Raw genomic sequence first — 21,685 nt, 5'->3', positions numbered from 1 at the left:
GTGCCACTATAGCACCAGTGTATCTTGCAGGCACATAGCTGTTGTAGGTTTCAGCGTTTGTAGCTGCATGGTTGCTTTTCTCCTCTAGTAGCATGCAAAATAACTCCTAGCACCATGAACACTAGTCAGTAAGGGTAAAGCTTCTAGTGGGGCACCGGATCGATTTTTTCATATTTAATGATATAAGAAAGTGTTGTCTTCAGCAATAGGGCCTTACAGATAAAGTTACAGAGAGTTAACGAAAAGTCTTGTAGATAGTCTGTGGTGTTTGGAAGTGTCTATGGGGCCCCACTGGTCAATAACTCAGAAAATTATAACCCATTCCTATTACTGGTGGTTTTATTTGGAGGCATAAGAAGTCTAGTTAGACCATCATCCCAACACCACTCCCATTATACGATGACTCCATTTAAGTGCCTTTCATATATGTATTTATTTTATGAAGCTTTTGTCAGTTTTCAAGTGGCTTTTGAAAGGCCTTTAGTGCTACCTGTTCCTACCCATAATCCCTCCTCTATCCTGACTTCCCATACTTTCCCAACAAACCCTCCTACCTTGTGTTATCCCTGATTTTCTTAATATTTTTCAGTATAAGCATTTAAAAGTGCACACTTCCTGCTAAGCACTGACTTCACCCATACACACAAAGTTTGGTACCATCACTTAAAATTGTTTTGCACTTTTGATAAAGTTATTGTGCTCAACTCTTAGATAAATAAGCATGTTTTCTAATTTCTAATCATCTGCACTTTTAGCTATTTGTTAATCATTTCTGGTAAATGTCCTTGGGATAAAAAATATAATCTATAAAATTCCAACTATTTCAAAATTTTTGAGATTCATTCATGATGAACATTTCACATATACTTGGATTTGTATTCTTCTGTTGATTAGCATTACACTCCACGAACAACATTCAGTAATATCAATTACAGCATCTTTATGTTACTGATTTTACCTTGTTTTCCTATCCATTAGGAGACAATCAAATTAAAAGCCTCAATTAGGAGGTTAGGTTTATTTACTTTTATCATTTTTTTGTTTCAGGAATCTTGCAAAATATATTAGATTCATATATATTTGATTTTTATGTTTTGTGATGATTTATTTTTACTATTAGTTATAACTTTTTTCACTGACAACATATTACCTTTCTTATTTTGCCTGATATTAATAAAATTATTCAGTGTATCAGCATGTGTATGATAAGTATTTTCCATTTTAACTTTTAAAATTGTATGTTCCCCTCTTATATTTTATAAACACTCTATATCTGGGGTCATCTTTTTTTTGATTTGTTCTGACAACCCTAGCCTTGTAAATAAAGTCCACTTACATTTACTGTATTAAGATTAAAATATATTTGTAATTGGCTTCTATCTGTCCTAGCTATAATTTGTGCTGTTTCTCTTTTCTCACCTTGCTTTTAAGTTAAACAAATATTGTTTAGTAGCTCAATTTAAATTTTTTTCCATTGGGTTTTCAGCTACAAAACTCTTGTGATTTTATAGATTGCGAAATGAACAATTAACACACTAAGGTTTACTTCCAGGGAAGATTATACAAAAGGAAGCTTGTTGGAGTATACTTTTCTATGTCCCCATTTCTTGTGCTATTACTCCTAATGTCATATATTTTAAATCTATGATAGGCCACAAATCCCACAATAAAAGAGTATTTTAACTTCAATTTACAAAGTTACATGTTTTCAAACAAGAATGTAAATTTTATTTTATCTTCATATAGTTGTGCACTTAACAGTTTCCAGTGGTCTCCATACTTTCCCACAGAGCCAAATTTCTATCTTCTGCCAAGCCTCTTCAGTTTGAAGAACTTGCTTTTTATCTCATACAATGACTGTATGCTGACAAGAAGCTCTATTTTTAGTTAGTTCTTTGACAATTTCATATAATGCATTTGGGTTAGTATCTCCCCTCTAGAAACTAAAAGATTATTCCATTCACCTCCATTTCCAGAGAAGATTATATCAATCGCAAAATTCTGGCGATAGCAGAATTTTTTCAAAAAAATTTTTTTTCTTAACATGCTGCCTTCTGGTCTTCATTATTTCTAGTAAGAACCCCTTTGCTCTTATTTTTATTACTGCAATGTAGTAAGTTCCAAGGCTGACCTAAAGGTTTAAATTTTAACTTGGATTTCAGAAGTTATTATGTTCCCAGGTGTAATTTCCTTTGTATCCATCTTTTATGGGTTTCACGAGTTTACTAACTCTATAAATTTATATATCTCCATTAATTTTAATTTTTTTCTGTAATTATCTACAAATATTTTTATGTCCCATACTTCTTTCTCCTCTTGAGAACCCTTTCAGGCTCTAATTAAGTATACTTTAAGTCATTTTTGTGACTTCATAAGTCAAGTATTTACTATGCAGGTTTTTATTTTTCAGCCTGAATAATTATATATATTGCAAAGCTAGGTCACATTTTCTGCCACCTTCAGATCTCATACAGCGAATTTTTTATTTTAACTATTTCATTTTTTAGGGTTTTTTTCAAACGACTTTAAAACTTGTTTGCGATTAATCAAAATTTTTATTGTATGTATATAATTGTTCACCTGCATGGATGTCTATGTAGTAGTTGTATGCAGTGATCATGAAAACCAGAAGAAGGCATAGGATCCCCAGCAACTGGAGTTACAGACTGTTGTGAGCTGCCATGTAAGTGCTGGGAATTGATCCCAGATCCTCTAGAAAAGCAGCCAGTCATTAATTAATCATTGAGTCATCTCTCCAGCCCTTTACTATTTCAGCTTTATAAATGGTATCAGCTTGCATTTCATGCTTTCTATTTCTCTGTTAAGACTTCACTGCTTTCCAAAGTGGTTGCACATGTTTGTAAGAGCCTAGGCAGTTTGGATGCTCAACTTACTAGACCTGGATGGAGGTGGGGGTTCCTTGGACTTCCCACAGGGCAGTGAACCCTGATTGCTCTTCAGTCTGAGGAGGGAGGGGGACTTGATTGGGGGAGGGGGGAAATGGGAGGCTGTGGCGGGGAAGAGACGGAAATCTTTAATAAATAAATTAAAAAAAAATAAAGTTCAAGGATCTCCACAGCATAAAAAAAAAGACTTCACAACAGTTCATTTATTATTCTGTATTTTATTTTTCAAAGCATATTTTAACTTCTGTTAGAGTACAAAAGCAATGAGTTTCATTATGACATTTTCCAATGTCTTTCACTTGACTTTTGTTCAAATTTATACCACCATTGCCTTCCTTTATCCCCTGTTCCTTGCCTCTATCACACAACCACACACACACACACACACACACACACACACACAAACACCACCAACACCACCAACTACTACTACGACTACTATTATTACTATTAGAAAAAAAGTTCTAGAATTTTCACCTGCCAATATCAATACCTGGTCTTATTGGGTTCAGTTTTCTACTAAGGATTCTTTTCTCCCCCTCTTAAATATGGCTCACCCTTAATGTTTTTCTTCTATATAGTAATTAATGATAGACTAGATACTGAATAAGATTGTCAGTCTTCATAACTCGGACTTTTGTTCTAGTAGGTTAGCTCAAATACATTCTGCAGTGACAGACAGCTCACATCTCTGAACAATCCTTTGTTTTCAGTCAGGACTCAGCTTTTTTAAACCAGGCTCTCTGGAAGTCTACATACATGCATTTACACTGCCGTAATGTGTGATAGATTCCTAAATAAGTCATATAAAGATGAAATATCTCAAAATCTGAGCTTTCCCTCACCCCGTGGAGTCTCCTCCATATTCTAGAAGCCTGTTGTCCCCAAACTAGTAACTGGTTAACCCTGAGGCTCTCGGCTACCTCATCTCCTGGGCCCAGCATGCATTCTGCAACAAACTAAAAACACACAAATCTCACTGAATCCCATTTGTTCCCTCAAGGACTGATTCCTTCTATATTTTTCCTTTAGTATCATTAAACAGGAGTTTCTAGATGCTTTGATTATAACACTTAATATAGATATTTTTCCATCACCTGTGCTAGTCTGATTACACTACTCTGTCATAGCAGAACCGGGGTTATAGTTAGAGACTTTTGTCCATAAAGACAAAGGAACACCATTACATTGTTCAGTGGTTCAAAAACACAAAAGTTAAAATTAGCTGGCAATTTTTTTAATTTATTTATTTATTAAAGATTTCTGTCTCTTCCCCGCCACAGCCTCCCATTTCCCTCCCCCTCCCCCAATTAAGTCCCTCCCCCCTCCTCAGCCCGAAAAGCAATCAGGGTTCCCTGCCCTGTGGGAAGTCCAAGGAACCCCCACCTCCATCCAGGTCTAGCAAGTTGAGCATCCAAACTGCCTAGGCTCCCACAAAGCCAGTGTGTGCAGTAGGGTCAGAAACCCATTGCCATTGTTCTTGAGTTCTCAGTAGTCCTCATTGTCCGCTATGTTCAGAGAGTCCAGTTTTATCCCAGGCTTTTCCAGACCCAGACCAGCTGGCCTTGGTGAGTTCCAGTAGAACATCCCCATTGTCTCAGTGTGTGGGTGCACCCCTCCCGGTCCTGAGTTCCTTGCTCGTGCTCTCTCTCCTTCTGCTCCTGATTTGGACCTTGAGATTTCTGTCTGGTGCTCCAATGTGAGTCTCTGTCTCTGTCTCCTTTCATCTTAGCTGGCAATTTTTAAAGAAAATGTATTGGCTAAGAATCCCAATTCCACTAACTTAGCAAATTTAGGAGGCTGAAGGTAAGTTTTTATCCTCACTCTGCCATCTATCTGATTTTAACCTCTGAACCACAGAAATGACCCTCATTATTCTGACCGTGTGTGGTAGATTTAAATGTAGGTTAAAAGTAATGAGTTTAAAAACTAAGGTGGCATACTCAAGATATATCACAAAAGACGGTTTCTATTGCTTTACCTAAATACTCCTACTATGTTAAAATGTGTAAAACTAAAACTTAGAAACCTTATGCAGAAACACATTATCCCATTCCATCATATAATAATTTAATACACAAAAAGTTTCCAAACTAATAGTCTTCCTTTGTGGGAGCATTGGGAGAGATTACTGCCCTGATCTCATACTACAGAATTAGGTAAACTATATTCTGTCTGGAGAAGTGGTTCTCAACCTGTGGGTCCTGACCAATGGGGGGGAAAACATATTTCCAGTAGTCTTCAGAACTAAGACAACACTCAATAGCAAAATTACAATTGCAAAGTGACAATAAAAATAATCTTATGGTTGGGGTCACTGTAACATGAGGAACTGTATTAAAGGGTCACAGCATTAGGAAGACTGAGAACTACTGGTCTGGAGGCTTGAACGTTGAAGTTAAGCCAGGTGGTGGTGGCCACGTCTTTAATTCAGCACTCAGGAACGCGGTGGCATGCAGATCTCTAAGTTTGAGTCCAGCCGGGTCTATAGAGCAAGTTCTAGGACATCCAAAGCTACACAGAGAAACTGTCTTATGGGGAGGGGGTGTACATTTTGAGACTGTTTTCAGCTTTCTGGATCAAACTGAAAATATCTTTTTGGTATCTTAGTACCACAGAAACGTATTCAATCTGCTTTAGCAAGTTTGTTAGACATGTATGGACATACTATGCTTAGTAGATTTTTTTAAAAAAAATAACTTATAATGGAAAATTTGAAAAAAATTTATTTATATTTATTAATGGTACACACTGTATATGTCTGTGTGAGTATCTACCATGTGTGTGTCGCTGCTGGTAGGAGTCAGAAGAGGGTGTTAGATCCCCTAGATCTGGAGTTACAAGCAATTGTGAGTTTGCCCAAGAAGAAGTGCTGGGAACCAAACTTGTGTCTCTGGAAGTGTACAGTATGTGTTTGCACTCTTAACTGCTGAGCCATCTTGCCAGTTCCCAATAGAGAAGTGTGAACTGGAGAGACAGTAGAATAAATGTGACCTTAAAGAAGTGTAGAATAGTGGGGATAAAAGACTAAGCAGGGATGGCAGTGGGGAAATAAGGGAGGAGAGATTATGAGTTGGTTAACCACAGCCAAGGATCTATAAAAAGGCCTTATGGAAACATGTCCTAAATGGGACATGCTAGGGCTGGAGAGCTTGCTCAACAGTTAAGAGTACTTTCTGTTCTTCTGGAGGACCCAAATTCAGTCCCCAACATCCATATTTGGTGGCTTACAACAGCCTGTAAACCCAACTCTGGGGCATTCAACTCCCTCTCTGGCTTCCACAGCAGACATACACACACACACACACACACACACACACACACACACACACCCCATATAGTCATATGTACACACACATATACATAAGATTAAACAGAATTTTAAATGGAACATCCTTATTAAACACACGTGCACACATGTGCTCACACAGACACAAACAATGTTCAGGGAATGTTGCAGAATGGGACACTAGAGAGAATATAAGGACCAGAAAATGGGAAAGAGTGCTGTGAAATGCTCTCCTAGAGACACGCTATGGCTACCAAACTCATGAACACACAGCAGCTGTGATTATCAGAAGAAGACCCACACGAGATCAAGCCGTAGATGGGAGAGGCACTGTTCAGTCCCTGCCCCTTATTGAGGAACTACGGGCAGTTGGTAGAGACTAGGGAGAGAAACACATTCTTTTTTTATGAGCGTGATCACTGGTATCATGGTCCATTGTGACCCTCTATGTATGTACAGGGAAGCAATGATTAAACTTAGTGGTTATCAAAACAAACACACCTACAAGCAAACATGAAACAAGTTGGGAATAACATACCAGGAAAGTTGGAGGGGATCCGGGGTGCAAATAATTGTATTTCATTGTATACATGTATGAAATTCTCAATAAGAAAGAAAATTATTTTTAAAAAGGTAGCTTCTAACATCTCTAGACATAAATGTAATGCAGGCAACTTAATACATAGGAAATGGGTGAGCAACCATTTTTTTTCAGACTTAAATAATTTTCATTCTATGTACAAATCCTTTATATAAAGAGATCTTTTGTTTTCTAAGCCACTGAAGAAAGTCAGACTCTAGCTCTGAATGTCACATAGGCCACAAAAGAAAACATTTTATTTAAAGTAATGCATAAAATTATGCCTATCATTGCTCAAGAAAGACAGCAATTCAGCTTTGATCACTTGGTGGTAACAATCATAAAATACCCTTTCTGCCACAAGTAAATAGCAAAAGGAAAAAAACTAAGTTGCTTATAAGAACATCAAACAAAAAAGGGGAAACACTCAAAATATCTAGATGCATAATTATAAAATAAGAGGTCACAACTTAATTATGCAGAGTAAATAAAGTATAAAATCATATCAATAGAGGATGTATTCTTACCAAGGCTTCATAATCTTCTGCAACTTCTGGTATCGGCTGCAAAATTAAAAAAAAAATAAATATATGTATGAGAAACATGCTTCAAAGTAACGATTTCTCCAAAAGAAACCCATCTTAAAAGAAAATTCAGGATTAGATACAGGACAGTAGAAACACTTGTCCATTTCAAAGCATGAGCCAGAATAATCATTCAATAGTAACAATAACAGTACTCAAGAGACCAGGATGGGCCCGTATTCAATGGCGGAAGACTACCCAAGGAGCGAGAATGGGTAACTTTGCAATGGGCCAAGCTGTGGCAAAAGGACTAGACCAGAAAGAACTGATTTTCTTTCTTCAGGCAAATCCCCACTGCTCGTAATCTCTTCCCCCTCTCTTGAGAGCAAGTGCATCCTCCGGGGAACAATGGTGATGGGTTAGGATGCCAGGACTGAAGCTCGGAGATGGGGCTTGTGACAGACAACCCTAACCGAATAAAGGCCATGTGGGCTTCTGAATGTGTGTGCATTGTAAAAATATTTTACAGCCAAGTCTCCTTTATGGAACTCAGGCTGTCTTTGTACTTGCAAGCACCCTATTCTCCTGCCTCAGACTCTGAAGTGCTAGGACTACTAAACCAAGAAAAGAAAAATTGAGAGGCAAGGGACAACACCTCCCAGGCTCAAGAAGACAGAGATAGACTAATTTTCTCAAAGCACCTGTGATTCCTCTAGTGAGCCAGATCAATCCAGCTTTAAATTTGCCTTCAGTGTGCTGTTTCATGGATTAGTGTCTGCCCCTCTTTACAGTTGGTCCCACCTATAAGAAACAGACTGTAATGTTCCATTTTCAATACAAGGTTTGCTTGGAGTTCATCAGTTACAGACAAAGATAGGCAGGAGGTGCTAAGTCCCTCTTTCCTCCAGCTGCAGCTGGTGCCTGCTTCTCTCGTGACTCTGAGACTTGGAAAGTCCCCGGTGGTCTGTGTGTGACTGAGCCCACCACTAGAAAAAGAAGAGGGTCTCGAGCCCTAGAATATTATTAGATAAGGCTTTGTGTCCTAAACTTCAGAGATGGGTATTTGGGAAGGGGAAATATCTTAACCTATGGGAGAAGACAGGAATTTCTCATGATTGGGTAACTTCAAAAACCACTATCTTAAGCCTGGAGGTGGTGCACTCATTTAATCCCAGCACTCGGGAGGCAGAGGCAGGTGGATCTCAGTGAGTTTGAGGCCAATCTGATCTACAAAGTGAGTTCTGGGACAGTCAGGACTGTTACACAGAAAAGCCCTGTCTCAACAAAACAAAACAAAACAAAACAAAACAAAACAAAACAAAACAAACAAAACAAAACAAAACAAAACTACTGTCTTGTGCCAGATCAGCACACCAGTTCATTTTTGGTTTCTCTGTTTTCAGAGAGCCGGTACCACTGTTTTCAGAGCAGTCTGTTAGAATGTTGTTTTTTCACTAGTCTCTTGAGATTGCCATCTCTTATTTCCCACACATTACCCCTCCACACATCTGACTTTTATACTACTTCTAGGAGACTCCCTGACATTTGATTTTTGTTCCTCATGACTGTCAAAGGCACCAACATGATGCAGGCCATTGCATCTGTAAGCTTATTGCTTTTCCAATCCTTTGAAGACCACAGCTTCTCTGTATAAGGACAAAGAGACAGAAGTTCAGGTGCACAGCTAAGTACTTAAGTGGTTGTGGAATGGTTTCACTCTTCAGAAGAAATTATGGTCTAAATGGAGTATTGAGGCAAGAAAGAAAGATGGGAAAAGTTGGGGGTACATGAGAAGGAAATAGACCCTTTATTTAGGAATCTGGTTGAAGTCTCTTGCCAATAAAGAAGAAAGAATCCCACCAAATTAACAACTGCTTAAGCCTTCTCCCTTCCTAGACACAGCTCAGTTTCCTACAAATCTCACTAGGAACGCATTTCAGGAAGGTGGCATGTGCTAAAGTCACTGCAAACCACAGTGGCTCCTGGTGTTGTTTTATAGACCATAATTCCATGCTGGGCATCTCCAAAGCTTGCTCACATATCTCACTGATAAAAGAGAGGAAAGAGAAAAATGGCTTCTTAGTAACATTTGAGAGCCACCAAAATAGTATGCATGGCTAAGGCTAAGATAATTAATTATGACTCTTCCTTGAGGAACCCGTACCTACACAGGCGTATGTCTTCCTCTGTGACTCTCCCCAGAGAAGCCCATACCTACACAGGTATATGTCTTCTGTGACTCTCCCCAGAGAAACCTGTACCTACACTGGTGCATGTCTTACTCTCTATGACTCCCTTGAGTGTGTCTTACCCTCTATGACAGTCTCTTAGAAAAGCACATCACATACTCTTGGGTATGTCCTATTTTATCTGACAAGCTCTTTCTCTCAATTGCTATGCTGAGGCCTGTATAAAGATATACTTTACAAAGTCTCCAACTCCCCTTCATTGTACCAGCAAGTCCAAGACCTGAATGTCTGGTCCAATACTGCTGATGTCAAAGTCAGATATCTGGGTTTGGCTAGTAAACCCAGTGCATCTAAAGATAAAGGAAATTATAGGCTGCTTGGGGGCGCAGTATGGAGCTGTGTCTGTTCCCACACTGCTGAAAATCCCTTCAGAAACTCAATAGCCACATGAAAACTAAATTCTAGAAGTTAGTAAAATGAGAAAGTGAAAAGAATATGTTTTCACACTTTTCATTTTCCCTTCTTTTATTTAAAACAATATTTATTTTACTTACTTACACCATCAAAAAGCCATAGGTAGAATCAAAGAAGTAAGGGAAAACTGGCCTGAGCATATATCTACTAGGAACCTTTGTAAGAACTCGTAGAACTCAGAGAATAGAGTTTCTTTGGAAAATTCATGCTAAGGTTTTTTAAAAAGGAGATAAAGGGAACATCATGGTGAGCCAGAAAAGAAAGAAATGTTCTGAAAGTGATGGAACAGTCAGAAGGACACAGACTGCGTAGCCATGGGCCAAGCCTGGGACAAGAGGAATAGTCAATCAATAATACTAGTGACAGAGGACAGCCTACTAAACAAATAGGAATAAAGGATCTGCTTGGTTATAAAGAGTGATGTGCCCATAAAGTTTAAGGACAAACCTCTGGGATGGTCACAGAGACATGATTTATGACATTTATGACCCTCCACTGGGTCACAGTGCTCAGCATGGTATCCGTGAGCTCAGACCTAGACAAGCTGTAGAAAAATGACACAGAGCTAACCTAGCAGCCCATTAGAAATCAACGGATGAAACAAATAAACACTAGCACATAGAGCTGCTGGTACAGAAGGAAGGAAATATAAGATACAGAGACTACAGCACGACGAAGTGCTCATGGACCATCACTGACACAAGCGTTTGAGGGAGACACTGGGATGACAGAATCATTTGCATGATTTCACGGCATTTTCCTGCAAATTATGTATGAATCAATTGCAAATTTTGGATAAGAAAATGTCACAATAAAGATACCTAGTCCTAATCAAGTGACCAAATGTAACATGGTCAGTAAGACAAAGACATCACGTGTCAACAACAGGGTAAAATTTTAAAAGACCCAACAGGCATTTGTGATAAGGGCACAGACTATGAGTCTGACCTTGAGAAAACAGTAGTTAAAGCTGGAAGAAAACACGTGGGTTTTCATGGGCAACTGAGGAAATGTGTGCAGTAACGCCTTCTGCACTCTCTGGCCCTAGCCCTCTGACTTGAAGGCATTTTAAAACTCCACAAACTCTGAATAACTAATGGTACTTTTCCCCTGTCTCATGGTGATTTAATTGGCTTCCTCCCTGCTTGTGGAAAACCAGTTCTGTATCCATTTGCAATTCATCTCAACATTCTTTTGCTCTTTATAAATCTATGCTCTTTTGACTTTTCCTTGAAATATTACAGCCTGTCTGGCTCCCTCATATTCTAAGGGTAAATTCTTTTAAGGCATGGTCATGTCTATATCTGTAAGAAACTTACAATGTCACCTCTCCCTGAAAAGTATCTTTAACAAACTACTATTGAACAAGCCTTATTAGTGAAGAACACTCTAAGAAGTTTCTGGAAAGAAGCCACACCTTCCACTGAAACTGTTGCGAGACTAGTTTACTAATGAGTCCCATTATCAGCCATGCTCTTCCCACCTCTGTATCTGATCTAACATCCTTGTGACTATTGGGTGAAACCTTTTCAAATGTTTTAACTTAGCAGACCACTAGTCCTTGCCAGCCCTAGAGCTAAGAGTGGCACCAGAGAAGCACTAGCAGCTCATGACAGGCTCCCCAGCTTTGCCATAACCTGCCTCTCTGGTGATGCCACCAATGTATTTAAAAAGTGTTTTGATTTATTATTTTCTATGCTGTTACATCATGAAACTGCTTCCACATCAGAACATGGAACTTGGGGTGACATAAATCTGTGTTCCTGGGCAATGGTCACTAATATTTAGTCCCAGGATAAACTGTCTCTTGCTCCTTTTGAGGTAAGAGTTGTGTTTTTGTGTCAACACTGATAACCTACCTTATTGAAATATATCAATCATGCAGGAAAGAAATGACTGTGACACTCTTCCAGATCTCAGAAGACTGTCAGGAGACAGGACAACTGGGTAGGGAATGTTACCTGAAGTCAGATCCTTCATTTTAGAAGATACAACTAGTTAGCATGGTGGCACACCTGAAGTTTCAGCAGCCGACAAGCTGAGTTAAGAGGATTGCTAAGTGTAAGGCCAAACTGGACTAAATATCCAGCAACACGCACACAGACGTACACACACACACACACACACACACACACACACACACACACAAACACACTGTAGACAGATAGGAAGGTAGATAGAGATAGAAGGATGGATAGATGATAGACAAATAAATAGACAGATAGAAGATAGATAGATAGATAGATAGATAGATAGATAGATAGATAGATAGATAGATAGATAGATAGACAGACAACTATATTCCAAAGTCTGAGTAGCAAGCATTTTTAGGTTTTTCATGTGTCCCACTGTTATCAAACTAACTTGGAGTTACACCCACCTGTTCTTGAAATGAGAGCAAGAGAAAGAGAGAGAAAGAACAAGCATAAGAGAGTAACTGTCTCACAGAAAGACTAATGTTTTAAGTATACTGTTCTGGAAGGAGGATCAATGGATAGACGACAGATAGATAGATAGATAGATAGATAGATAGATAGATAGATAGATAGATAGATAGATAGATAGATAGATAGATAGATAGATCTATCTCAGCCAAGTCAGATAGCACTTACTAATTCCCAGTTTAGAGAGAACTCCTGGGATGCCTCAATGTTCCCAGGAACAACAGAAAGTGTATGGAATGCCAGCCCAGCAGTAACCAGGAATTGGAAACTGATACATGTCCAAAGTAATGATGAAGTATCAGGACAGTCCAGCAAACTACCAAATTGTTCCTTACTGGGAAATGGTTTAAAATCCCTATATTCTTTGATCCAGTAGACTTATTCTAATGAATTATTTTAAAGAGAGAGAGAGAGAGAGAGAGAGAGAGAGAGAGAGAGAGAGAGAAATGTTCAGGCACGTGTGTCTGCTTGAGTTATGTGTAGCACATGTGTACAGGTGCCCAGAGGCCAGAGGGCATCAGAATCCACCCCTGGAACTAGAGCTACAGGCAGTTGTGAGCTCTCTGTTGTGGTGGGTACTGGGAATTGAACCTGCGTCCTCCACAAGATCAAGCTCTTATCCTCTGAATCATCTCTTTGCCCCCTACAAAGAGGACACAATTTAAATAGTCACAATTAGGGGCACAAGAAAAGCAAGCAAAAAATGTTCACAAAACACCCTGAAAATAATGGAAATCCTTTACAGTGTGGTCACAACTAACCACTGTGGATACCCTTTGAATTAATGTATCATCTGCATATCAACTGAACAGACTAGTTTGTAAAAATGAAAGCATATGTGGACAATTACAATAAGGGAAAGAGTAACATTTAGTGACATGGCTACAAAAGGAATATTGTGAAGGAAATGACTGTAATCCTACTTTTATGAACCTTATGCATATGTGTAGTTAAAATAGCATGGTTATACACGAAGATAATAAATGTGGTTGTTTGTGGATGGGCAGAATACAAAGTATTTGTTCTCCTTTGGCAGATTTGTACATATTTAACAATAAATATGATTTCATAGGGAAGAAGATTTAATTTCAGTAAAGACTGGGTTTTTCGGAAGCAGAGGAATTGCTTTCTTCAGTCTTGGCTCTGCTGTCCAGGGCGGTGTTCTGGCTTACTCATAGGCCGATGGTGTCATACTGCTTTCAATCAGCCAAGTAGGAAGGGAACTCTAAGTGGTCTGCCCTCCATTCTTGGAAAAAACTCTCTGTTGTCTGCCCCCAGTGACAACTAGCTGCTGAACAGGGGAGGAATGATGCGTGAACAGCAGAGAGAGAGAGAGAGAGAGAGAGAGAGAGAGAGAGAACTGTGTGCATTGGACTTGCGATGAATGGCAAATATTTTTCTTCTCTGGAACCAAGCCAGAGATATTTCCAGTCTCTGAGGAGCCGCCTTTTGTTTTCCCTTCGTTCTTTAGCATCCTTCCCCTCGCGGGGGTTGGGCAACATACTTCCCCAAAAAGCTATTTGTTTCCATACCTGGATCAGTGAGAACCCAGGAATGGAAATTCAAAACTCCACAAGGACAGAAATGTTAATTTCAGGCTTTAAGTGCTGCTTTCTGCCAAAGCGACACTGTGCTGCTATTTTTGAGTGATTTCAACCCAAGGTGTCTCCTGGTACCATATGGGGATGGACCTTAAAGAAGCCTTGGGTAATAGCAAGCAGCTGGAAAGTCTGAACTGAACGTCACCATTACTAAGACGAAGGAGAAACTGTTCAGCATTCCCACCTTCCCAGCAGGCTGTCTGCCCAGGAGTCATGACTGCAGGGCTTTCAGCTGCAGGAGCTTCTACTCCCAAGTTTCCTAGTACTTAATCAAAGTCTTCTCTGCCTTTAACTGAGAATCCGCTTTACCTATAAGAGAAATAGCTTTTCTTTCCTTTTTAATTTGAGCAAAAGATCAGAAAAGTGTCTGGGGATCAAATAAGTTACCTCTTCCTGAGATACAGGACTAGCAAAAGGGAGAATAGAGACCGCGGAGTTTCATGCCTACTTCCTCGGTCTTTGAAACCACCAGGGCTTTGAATTTATGCAAAACAGTAAGAGAAAGCAGAAGGACCCCCAAGAGATGGTATCCTTTCCCAGAAAAGTGGCATGATGGGAATGTGGAAGAAAAATGCCAAAGAGAATTCACCCAAGATCTGGTCTCCTGCTGCTTAAACTGCCTGAAACTCGACAGAATGTGTCAAGTTGCAATGGCTGATTACAAACGATTATCATGTTAATGAGTACGGCATTCTTTTGAAAATAAATATAAGTACTGAAATGGATTGCTCACAGATGAAATGGATTGTTCACAAGGAACATCTGGTGTTGACAGTCCCTCGCAGTGTACATGAGCAGTGTAATATGATTAAGGCCCGCCTTTGACACCCTGGAGTTAAGCATAGGGATTATTCTGAATAACTGTAGGTTATGGTGAGCCATGGAGAAAGGCAATGAGATGGATGAGAAGCATCATAACAAGGTAAGCACGTCCAAGCCATTTGCACATTCTTCTCTTATAGAACAAAAGTGATAGTGATTCTTTGATGAGTGTTTCCGGTTGCGCTATGTCTATCCCAAAATTCATATGTTGAAGCTGCAAACCCCAAAACTTCCGGATGGAACTGTACCTGGAGACAGGACCTTTGGTTTGGAATGAGGCCATTGGAATTAGGAGGCCTCATGATCCAATCTGATGAGTGTCTCTTCAAGAGGAGTAAATCTGAATACACAGATATACTAGGACGTGCAGGCATGTGGGAAAGGCACATGAGAAGACCGGGAGAAGGCAGCCATCTGTATGGTAAGGCTAGACCTCAGAAGAAACCAACCCTGGTGATGCCTCCAGCCTTCAGAGGGGCATTCTTTTGTTTAAGGTATCAGTCTCTGGAACTGGGCTATGACACCCTTAGCAGACTGCTGCCATGGGAAACTAAAAAGGAGAGGGTCTTGATATGCAGGCTTCATTGGCAAAACACAGTGGCTTGCACAACCTTGTACTCATGATGTACACACGGATCCCTGACTTGGGGACCTTTCCTATTACATTTGCAATTATTATGGCCACCATGGTAAATTCAGATGTATGCATACTATCTGATTCAAACTGTAAAGACTGAAAAGCGAATGTGCCCGGATACGTAGGCTTATGGAAAAGAACCACTAATGTCAGTGGCATTACCACTGGCACTAGAACACACCCCTTGATGTATAAGTGGCTGGCACTGGAAAATATCAGTGAAGGTATTTAACTTTAACATGCTAGCAAATGTCCCTGAAGCAGAAGTCCCAAAGGTTCACTGTCCCATGAGGACCAGAGGTCATCTGGAGAAGACATGCTCATCCCAGTCGAAAGGGATTCTCCACTGCTCACTGGAGAACGACATGAAGAGACTGGCAAACCTGTGGTGGTCAATGTCAACGTGATGAGCTCTATCATCCCCTCAGGGATGCTCTCTGGCCATACTCTGGGGAATTGTTTCGATGAGATTATGATTTAGGAAGACCTACCCACTGTGGGTGGCGCCATTCGCACAGTTGTGATCCTGGGTTATACATAAGGGAGAAAGTGAGCTGAGCACTAGCACCCTCCTTTCTCAGCTTCCTGACAAGGGAGGCAATGTGACCAGCTCGCTCAGGTCCCTGCCATCTTAGCTGCTTCACCATGAAGGATTTCACCCTGTAACCAAGGCAAAATGAGCCTTTCCTCCCTTCAACTGCCTTTAGAAAATATTTCTACATTGATTTTTAATTATGTGCATATGTGTGTTCTGTGGAGGAGGGGCATGTGCACTGTAGCAGAGCCCAGAAGAAGGTACCAGATCCCCTGGAGCTGGACTTACATTTGGTTGAGGGAAGCCTGATACGGACCCTCTGGAAGAGCAGTATATGCTGTTGACTGCTAAGCAATTTATCCGGCCCATAAGCTGCTTTAGTCAGGGTATTTTCTGACAGCAACAGAAAAGTAACTATGACAACACTCCACCCTCTATTTCCTCTGAAGCGTCTGTCACGGGAGGCACTTTCTTTTCCTTGTCAAATCCCTTGCTGCCAACTCATTCTCAACTTCTTCCTGGCTGTTTCAAGCTCCACCATGTCTTGAGGAGAGTTTTAATCATGACACAAAACAAAACAGCCGCCAGAGGGGACTGCCTACAGTGGCCCTTGGCCAGACAACCAACTCTTGCTGATGTCCTTAGATTGATTTGATTTCCTTATTCACCCTTGGCCAGACAACCAACTCTTGCTGATGTCCTTAGATTGATTTGATTTCCTTATTCAGGCCTACAAATTATTTCTTCTTGCTTGTAAGACAAGATTCCCAATTTTAAACTTGAAAAAAATGTTATGAGATGGAAATCTCAGCACTATGGTAAAACGCCGTGTCTTTGAATGGAAGACAAAGACTCTTTTACCAATGCTAACTGCAAAGGTTAAATAATGCCAAGGGTAGGAGGAAGGAGAGGGCATGGAAAAGGAGGAGGGGGAAAGCAGACAGGTTTCTGGTGTGTACAATCATCCCTTTGTTCGTTGTATGGCAGAGAACGGAAGGGAGAGTTAAAAAAACAGACTTGAGCCCCAGTCCTCAGTAATTCTTCCTCCTCTTAATCTTCGTAGCTCTTCTTATCAGTACACTAACTTGTAGTTAACTAAGTCAGTATTGCCATGTGCTGTCAATGCCACCAGCAGCTGAGCCCATGGGCAGTCGTTCTGACCCCCTCCCTTCCTGGTGAACAGGCTGCTCTCTCACACGAGGAAAGTGAACCAGCCATGCTCCTTAGTCTCTCCAGTCACACCAGAGACAAAAGTCTTCACCAGAAGGTCAGCTCACTACCAGAAAAGCAAGCCCATTCTGCTACCGTGATGAACTCAAGCTTCCGCAGACCTCACTTACTTATTTCCTCATCCATGTAAAAAAGCCTTTTATGATCTAACCGGCCCAGCCTCTAGCCCTCTGACCCCCATGGGAACCAACAGCCTTGAATTCTGATTATATAATAATCTCGACCAATTTTGGGAGGCCATGACTCATACTTAAAGTTTTTTGCCACTTATCACCATTCTGCATACTACAGTAGGTACCCAATAAATATTTATTATTTTAAAATTTAAGCTACATTTGTTTTTTAAGTGCTGTTTTTCTCATTCATTTTATTTATTTATTTATTTATTTATTTATTTATTTATTTATTATGTATACAATATTCTCTCTGCGTGCATGCCTGAAGAGGGTACTAGACCTCATTACAGATGTTGTCATCATTACAGATGGTTGTGAGTCATCATGTGGTTGCTGGGAATTGAACTCAGGACCTTTGGAAGAGCAGGCAATGCTCTTAACTGCTGAGCCATCTCTCCAGCCCCCGCTACACTTGTTTTAAACATGAAAGTGTCCCTTTAAGAAAGTATTTTAAGAGCGCTCTAAATGCTTCAAAACATACTATCATATTCTGATTTATATTCCAGTCAGAGGAAGGAAGTTCTCTTGGATAAGCAAAGGGTTTGACGGATTAACAGTGGAGATAATTATAGTTTTAATGTTGGCTAGTCCTTCTGAGGTAACAACCTAAGGTTCTTCCTCTGGACCCTGAAAACTGAGGTGTTCAGGGACTCTGAGCATGTTACACCATGCAGCTGGCATGTGAAGGACGCAGCTTTAGGAGTCACAAACCCACGACCCGCTGCTGTCTTCAAGCCACTTTTCACAGAGCCTGGCCAAGGTCTGGTCTTTACATCTGGAAACATCCAGAATAGAGAAGATACCCCAGCTCTAGAGTAGACCAGGGGTAACATGATAGACACTGCCTTGATAAAGAATGCAGTGGACTGGGGGCTGGAGAGATGGCCCAGTGGTTAAGAGCATTGCCTGCTCTTCCAAAGGTCATGAGTTCAATTCCTGGCAACCACATGGTGGCTCACAACCATCTGTAACGAGGTCTGCTGTCCCCCTTCTGGTCTGCAAACACACACAGATTGAATATTGTATACATAATAAATAAATATTTTTTTAAAAAAAGAATGCAGTGGACCCCACAGCTTTCAACCGGACGGAGGGAGGCATCGGGGTTGAGTACACTTACTCTGTGCCACTTTCCACCATCTGAGTGAGGAGTGAGATGCCATCCAGGTTGATGAACTCCTGAGCAAAGGTAACATCCCGGGAGAGGCTGGCCAAATCCTTCAGGGCTTCCAGCTTGGCATCCATACTTGATGACTGTATTCGTTCATGGAGCTGCTGGGCATTTTGAGCCTTGGGAAGGAGAGAAGGGAACAGAAAGAAGATAAGTACATGCTATCCATTTGTCCTTCTTTAAAAAATGAATACAGTAGCACAAAACTCAATGAGTCCCTGGGAAATAAATATGCATAGGCCAGAAATAAATATGCATAGGCCAGAAATAAATATGCATAGGCCAGAAGCATTGGCTCGAAGCATAGGAGAACAGGGGATCCCAGCAACAGGTTTCCACTGGAAGACCCTCTCCCTCCAGTGATCCATTCTTCCTTCCGACTGGGAAATAACAGGGCCCGATTCACGGAAGAATGAAGAGCAAGGGCAAGTGCACATGAATATTAAAACTCCCAAACTGATAGGGTGTGACAGATAGACAAGAGAAGAGAGGATGTTTACTTTTTCAATAAAATTATTATCTAGAAGTGACAAAAAAAGCTATTTGGTTAGTTAAGCAATTACACAAATTTATACATCATGATTACCCATTCAGTCAAAACTCTGAGTAATAACTGCCTGCTTTCAAAGGCTTCATTAGACACACAAATGAGTCTTTGCAATTTCCAACCGCATGTGTTTCTCATGTGCTGGCTACTTGCTGTATGAATTTAAAACAAAATAACCCTATGTACAATTAACAGCTCTTCCTAGGACAAATGTTCTCCTTGCTGAGGCTTCTGGATTTGGGTGTTGCATGTGGAGCAGAGAGGAATGTAAGTGCATGGCAGGGCTGAACTTCAGATAGCCATTTGTCCTCTGTCTTTCTCTTCCCATCAAGGTAGGTGGGCAGGTGGCAAGACAAATTACACCCCTCTCCACCCTCTAGTTACTCAACTTCAAGCCATAGTGGCTGAAGCATCTGCCATCCTCAGGCTTCTCTGGAACTGTTGTTTCCTTTGATATTTTGTGACATTGCGCTATGGTTTGGAAGTGGTTTGTCCCCCAGTGGTTCATGGGTTGGGAGCTTGATCCCAGTGTGGACAAGTGATGGGACGTAAGAGGCAGGGCCTAGCGAAAGGGTTGTTTTGGGGTTTTGGTGCCTGGCTGAAGATGCTCTGTTTGCTTATTTCATACATGCCTCACCTCTCCGCCCTTACAGGCTCTTCTTATTATGGCTTCTACCATGAGGGCCGGAACAGAGTTAAAGGAGGCAAATTCTCAAACCTCTGGAACTATAAACTAAACAAAGTCCTTACTTTTATAAATTACCCAGCCTCAAGTATTTTATTATAATAACAGAAAGAGCCTAATTCATGGTATTCGATATTAACAATCAATTAACTCTGCTGAACAGAAATTAGTCACAAAATAAGTGAAGAACAACGCCCTGTGATCTAAATAGGACTGGGTTATAAAGTAAAGGGAGAGAGCAGCCCCTGTGCAGAGAGGGAAGACAATAAGGAACCCCGGGGAGTTGTTCTGGAACCCAGACAGACGAGAACATAATACATCATATAGTCAGGGTGTCCTGGGGCTTCCCATTACACCACAGCAGCAGAAATCAGAACAGAAGGAAAGGGGACAAGGATGAGGGATGAGAACTTGTTCTTAGGCAAATGACAGGCCACAAGTCACTAAAAGCCTATTTTCTGAATGTGGACCAGTCGCTCTTTTAACATCATTTAAAGATACAAATATTTATGGATATACAGAATTATGACAGGTATTCCAAATTTGGATGTTTTTATGAATATTTCAAATTGATATAACACTGACCTAGTATAATTAATCAAAGTGAACCACTCTGAATTCCTGGGAAACTACTTTTATCCACAGAAAATAATTTTCTCTACAGATCACAGCTCGGAAACCATCTCATTGCCATTGGCAGCACTGATGAAAATTGCAGTGTCTGATGCCATTGACATGATTAACAACTAATTAGACCTACCATGCGTTATCACCTATTATTATAATACCTTCATGAAGTAATTCATTTAATCCAAACTGAGTCCAAGCATAGAGATACTTTTTTTCTTCATCTGACAAAGGAAACAGAAGGGGCAAGAAAGCTAAGTGACAGACACGCCCCAGCTCACATGGCTCATCAATATTGCTGAGAAAAAACCAGAGTAGCTGAACCCTACAGATCAGCTATCAACAGAAGGCTCCCAGAACACACAGAACCCGAACAGCTTCGAAAGCCACAGATTCTTCATTCACGCAATTTCTGGACCTGAAAGCCTAGATTGGGGTCTCTAGAAACATCTGTTGAACACACTCAGGTTTACCATGTTGCCTCATCCCAGGCTGAAATGACTGTTTCACATCAACCAGACCCAGTATCCTGCAGCCATAGCAGGACCGTGCAACACTGGTTCTGCTGACCCAGCCACCCGCTTGTCCTTTCCAGCTGGACCACTGGGACGTCTTTAAGCTCTACTGTACTAAGAAGAAAATCAGCCCACCCCTTTAAGACTTGTGTGAAGAATGTATTATGTCACTCTTCTCATTCGCTAATATGCCTTCGATAAGAACTCACTTTGAGGTTAATTAAGCCATTAGTTAATTTAAAATAAAGAGGAACAACTACCAAAACTTGGGTAGAGAAGCCAAGACTGAAGAGTCCCAAATCCTGAGACCATGAAGGCGATGCCACGACAGACAGAAAGAGCCTGGATGAGGATGGGTCAAGTCGCAGACTGTCTCAAGGGCAGCGTGGACACTCCTCGGGATAGGGTCACATGTTCACATCATATAGACTCCACAACCCTATACACTCCCCTAGGACAGTTCCCTCTGTCCTCATTGAGCAGAAGGCCTAAAATCTGTGTGTGCAGGTTCTGGGTGGTGACTTTTCCTTGAGTCAGGTCCTGCTACTTCCTTGGAATTTACTTAAGGAACGACTGCTGTAGCTCCGCCCCTTGTTTGCTTTGGGGCAGTCTTCATCTACTTTTCAAGACTTACTTAAAGTATATGCTCAACTATGTTCATAGCAGCATTGTTTGTAATAGCCAGAACCTGGAAACAACCTAGATGCCCTTCAATGGAAGAATGGATGAAGAA

The 21,685-nt window shown here is 40.7% G+C and overlaps 1 protein-coding gene across 5 annotated transcripts in view; it reads right to left on the bottom strand.

Annotated features, from left to right (window-relative positions):
• The window catches only part of Elmo1 (engulfment and cell motility 1), a 532,260-nt gene that overhangs the window by 350,341 nt on the left and 160,234 nt on the right, over positions 1-21,685 (bottom strand). For all 5 annotated transcript variants that reach the window (XM_026777428.1, XM_005369890.2, XM_026777430.1 and 2 more), the window contains 2 exons: positions 18,528-18,697; positions 7,303-7,338 (listed from right to left, as the gene is read on the bottom strand). In XM_026777428.1, the coding sequence (XP_026633229.1) occupies positions 7,303-7,338; positions 18,528-18,697 (206 nt within the window). The remainder of the gene's footprint in view (positions 1-7,302; positions 7,339-18,527; positions 18,698-21,685) is intronic.

The sequence above is a fragment of the Microtus ochrogaster genome, unplaced genomic scaffold (genome assembly GCF_000317375.1).
Source record: "Microtus ochrogaster isolate Prairie Vole_2 unplaced genomic scaffold, MicOch1.0 UNK66, whole genome shotgun sequence".
NCBI lineage: Eukaryota > Metazoa > Chordata > Mammalia > Rodentia > Cricetidae > Microtus > Microtus ochrogaster.
This window is presented reverse-complemented; position numbering and strand designations above follow the sequence as displayed.